Raw genomic sequence first — 3,948 nt, 5'->3', positions numbered from 1 at the left:
TGCACCAGGCCTCTAGTAAAATATATTTTTTAAAAAGAAGCACAATGTAGCTATAATTATTATAGTACCCTGGAACTACCTCTGGTAATGCAAAGAGGAGTTAAGACAATGAAGAATTGTCTAACTCATATTTCCAAGTCCCCCACTGAAAAACACCAAAAAACCTATCCAACATCTTTTTACACTATCCCATTGTTTTTCTCCATTTCACCTCATCACACCCGAACCTCTAGTCCAGTGGTTCTCACCCTTCTGGCCCTTTAAATACAGTTCCTCATGTTGTGACCCAACCATAAAATTATTTTCGTTGCTACTTCATAACTGTAATGTTGCTACTGTTATGAATCGTAATGTAAACACCTGATATGCAGGATGGTCTTAGGCGACCCCTGTGAAAGGGTCGTTCAACCGCCAAAGGGGTCGCGACCCATAGGTTGAGAACCGCTGGGGACAAGGCTCCAGGAAAAGGGGCAGCTGAGAAGTGGAGGGGAGTGGGTGGGCACCCACTACAGTGGACTCCTTTCTGAGGGGCCTACCTGGTGTGTACGCGCCCACGGGGTTTGAAGGAGGCGTTTTCTGACCCTGAGTGCTGGGGGTGGGGATGCGGGAGAGGTCCACCCAGGAGTGGCGGCCGGCCAGCTCCAGAACCTTGTCCAGGGGCTTGTTCATTAAGTCCACAGCTTGGAGCCTCTCCTTACAGCAGAAGGCCAGGGTGTCTCGGCAGGAGGCCAGGGCCTGGGGGCAAGGAGAGGGAGAGAGGCCGAGCTGAGGGCAGGAAGTGTGCTGGGAGGGAGGGGGTGGCTGGAATGGATTTTTCTGCTGGAAGCTGAAAAGCCTTTCTGCCTCTGAACTGACCCTCTTTGGTTCTAATTGCCACTGAAAAGAAGCGATTTTCAAGTCCAAGTTCAGACACCCCACCCTCTCACCCTCTGTCCAGGAGCCTTCATGACCCTGGGAGTGGGGAGAGTAGGAGCAGCAGGGCCTGGTGGCAGCTTCCCTGTCCTGGGTGTCCATTGCTTAGGTTCTGTGTCTGGCTTTGCCCTGGCACCCTGAGAAAGCCCCGCCCCACCGACTTCCCTATCAAGTGGTACAAAGTTTCAGTTATGCAAGAGGAGTAAGTTCTGAAGGGCTAGTGGAGAGGGAGCCCCATTTCCGTCTTCCTGTGCCATCCTTTTCCTCTTCAACTTGCATTCGCCTCATCCCTAGCCTCAGAGTCGCACTATCTCTTCTCTAATGAGTATCAGGAGCCCTCTGCAGTCCTGAGTCCCTCTCTCTGATCTACTGCATCTGGACCTTCACCTCATCCAAATCCTATTTCCACCATTATAAAATAAAGCATATATCTATAATAATAACAAAAGCATAATATGCTAATTAGACTGGGCAGCCGAACGACCTTCCAGACATCCTTCCGGATGACCTTCGGACGAAGCTGTGGCCGCGAGGGCCGAGACCCTTGCACAAATTTCGTGCATTGGGCTTCTAGTATATATATATATTCAGCCTTAGAAAAGCAGAAAATCCTGCCATTTGTGACAACATGGATAAAATAAGCCAGATGCTTAAAGACCAATACTACATGACCTCACTTACTGGTATATATGGAATCTAACATAATCAAACTTATAGAAGCCAAGAGTAGAAGGGTGGTTGCCAGGGGCTGAGGGGAGGGGGAAATGGGGAGAGGTTGGTCTAGTGGTACAAAGTTTCAGTTATGCAAGATGAGTAAGTTCTGAAGGGCTAGTGTATAGCAATGTGCCTATAGTTAATACTACTGTATTTTATAATTGACATTTGCTTAAAGGGTGGATGGTAAGTGTTCTCACCACACAGCATAGTAACTATGTAAAGTGCTGTACACCTTGATTGTGGTGATTATTTCAAATGTATACATACACCAAATCTCAGCTTGTACATTTTAAATATATGTACAATTTAATATATATACATATTTATTGATTTCAGAGAGGATGGGAAAGGGAAAGAGAGAGGGAGAGGAGAAAGAAACATCAGTGATGGGAATCATTGCTTGGCTGCTTCCTGCATGCCCCCCACTGAGGATTGAGCCCACAACCCTGGCATGTGCCCTGACCAGGAATTGAACCGTGACCTCCTGGTTCATAGGTCGATGCTCAACCACTGAGCCATGCCAGCCAGGCTATATGTACAATTTAAAATTGTTAATTATACCTCACTAAAGCTGGGGAGAAAAGGATACTTGACCTAAAACCACAATCCTGCCCCTGGCTAGTCCTGTGCCTGGGGTGGGGCCATCTCTCTCTGAGCCTCAGTTTCCCCACCTCCAATAAGAGACCGCAGTTCCTGCTTCACAGGAGTGCTTACAGGAGCTGACTCAAGGACTGCACAGGGCTTGGCATAGAGAGGGTGTCCATTGTTATTCTGAGGCCCAACTCCATCCCGCAGAGCAAAGCGGAAACCCAGTGAATGTCAAGTCAGAGTGAGTGGTGGGTGGGCTGAGAGGTTTGTTGTTGTTGGTCCCCAAGGTCAGAGCGGTTCGCTCCTTGGGCAGCCAGGGGTACCCCTCCAGCCCTCTTCCCTGGGTCCCAGGTATTCCCGACCTTGAGCATGACCTCTGATTTTTCCATGTCTTCCTCCATTTTCCTCTTCATGCTCTTTAACTGCTCTTTCTCCCAGGTAAGCATACTGTCAGCTTTGTCAGGGATCTGGAAAGCGAGGAGGGACTCTCTCACTCCCAGGAGGGGCCACAGGAGAGTTCTCCTTCCAGGGTGGGAGAGGTTTGCCAACCTCATAAACTCTGGGTTGCGGGGATGGCGTCGGGGGTCTCTCTGAGAAGACTTTATCCTTTCAGGGGGGCTAGAGAGTGGGGCTGGGTATCTCCCTTTTACAGGTAGGAGTCCAGTGAGCTAGGGCTGGGGGTCCCCCTTCCTTGGCGATGGTGTTACCCCCCCCCCCCCCACACCTCCCTGGCCAGTAGTGAGGAATTTCATTATAGGGATGATGAGAGCTTGCCCTTTTGGGGTCTTACTCTTTCAATTTCGGGGCTGGAACTAGGAAGACCACCCTGTGAGTAGGGTCTCACCCCTCCCCAGGGAGGCTATAATGTTCCCGCTTTGGGGTTCAAGTCTAGGGTTTCACTTTGGAGGGAGATTTCATAGAACTGGGACTAGGTAGGGGCTCTCTCTCCCTGGCCGGGATTAACTCTTGGGATTAACTCCTGGGGGCTGGGAGTCTGAGGGTCTCAACCTGTAGGCAGGACCTGCTCCTTTATTTTCCCATGAGGCCTGGGGTGGGTTTCTCACTCACTGGGGCTGGGGACAGTTTTTGTTTGTTTGTTTTGTTTTTGTTTTTATAAACATTTTGAGGAGAGTTTCATGGGTTGGGACCAGGACATCACCCACTCTTCCCAGCTGCATCTTTCACTGGGCGTGGCATTGAGGGTCTCATGACCACAGGCAGGTCTCACCCCGGGGCCTGGGGGCGGGGTGGGTGACTGCATGCCTGGGTTGGGGGTTGTGAGTTTCACTGTTTGGGAAGAAGTTCATCTTGCATCTTCTCTCCCTCACGGGGGGACTGGGATACGTCCCATCTGGGGTAAGGGGACTGAGGATCTCATCCCCACAGGGGAGGAGGAGGTGATCTCCCTCCCTGGGGCTGGGGATCAAGGCACCTCATCTTGGGGGTGTCCTCATCTTCTTGGGCCCTTGCTCACTGGAACTGGGGCCCGGGATGGGTGCTCTCTCTGCGGGGCGGGTTTTTCCCAGGGCGAGCTAAGCAAGGCTTCGGTCTTGGCGACTGGGCTTGGGTGGGGGAGGGGTCTCCCACCTTCTCCGACTCGGGCCGGTAGCCCCGCAGCTTGACGCTCTGCTGGTTAATGAGCAGGCCCTTGCGCACCTCGCTGAGCCTGTGGTCGGTGGCCTGGCGCTGGCGCTGCAGCAGCTGCAGCTGCCCATTGATCTGCTGCCTCGC

At 51.7% G+C, this 3,948-nt stretch overlaps 1 protein-coding gene across 1 annotated transcript in view; it reads right to left on the bottom strand.

Annotated features, from left to right (window-relative positions):
• The window catches only part of CCDC105 (coiled-coil domain containing 105), a 6,794-nt gene that overhangs the window by 2,271 nt on the left and 575 nt on the right, over positions 1–3,948 (bottom strand). Inside the window, exons 2-4 of the mRNA XM_014547770.1 lie at positions 3,805–3,939; positions 2,580–2,684; positions 537–735 (exon numbers count right to left, since the gene is read on the bottom strand). Coding sequence (XP_014403256.1) covers positions 537–735; positions 2,580–2,684; positions 3,805–3,939 — 439 coding nt within the window. The remainder of the gene's footprint in view (positions 1–536; positions 736–2,579; positions 2,685–3,804; positions 3,940–3,948) is intronic.

This window comes from Myotis brandtii, unplaced genomic scaffold (genome assembly GCF_000412655.1).
Source record: "Myotis brandtii unplaced genomic scaffold, ASM41265v1 scaffold485, whole genome shotgun sequence".
Taxonomy (NCBI): domain Eukaryota; kingdom Metazoa; phylum Chordata; class Mammalia; order Chiroptera; family Vespertilionidae; genus Myotis; species Myotis brandtii.
Note: the sequence above shows the minus strand (reverse complement) of the source record. Positions and strands in the feature narration are given on the sequence as shown.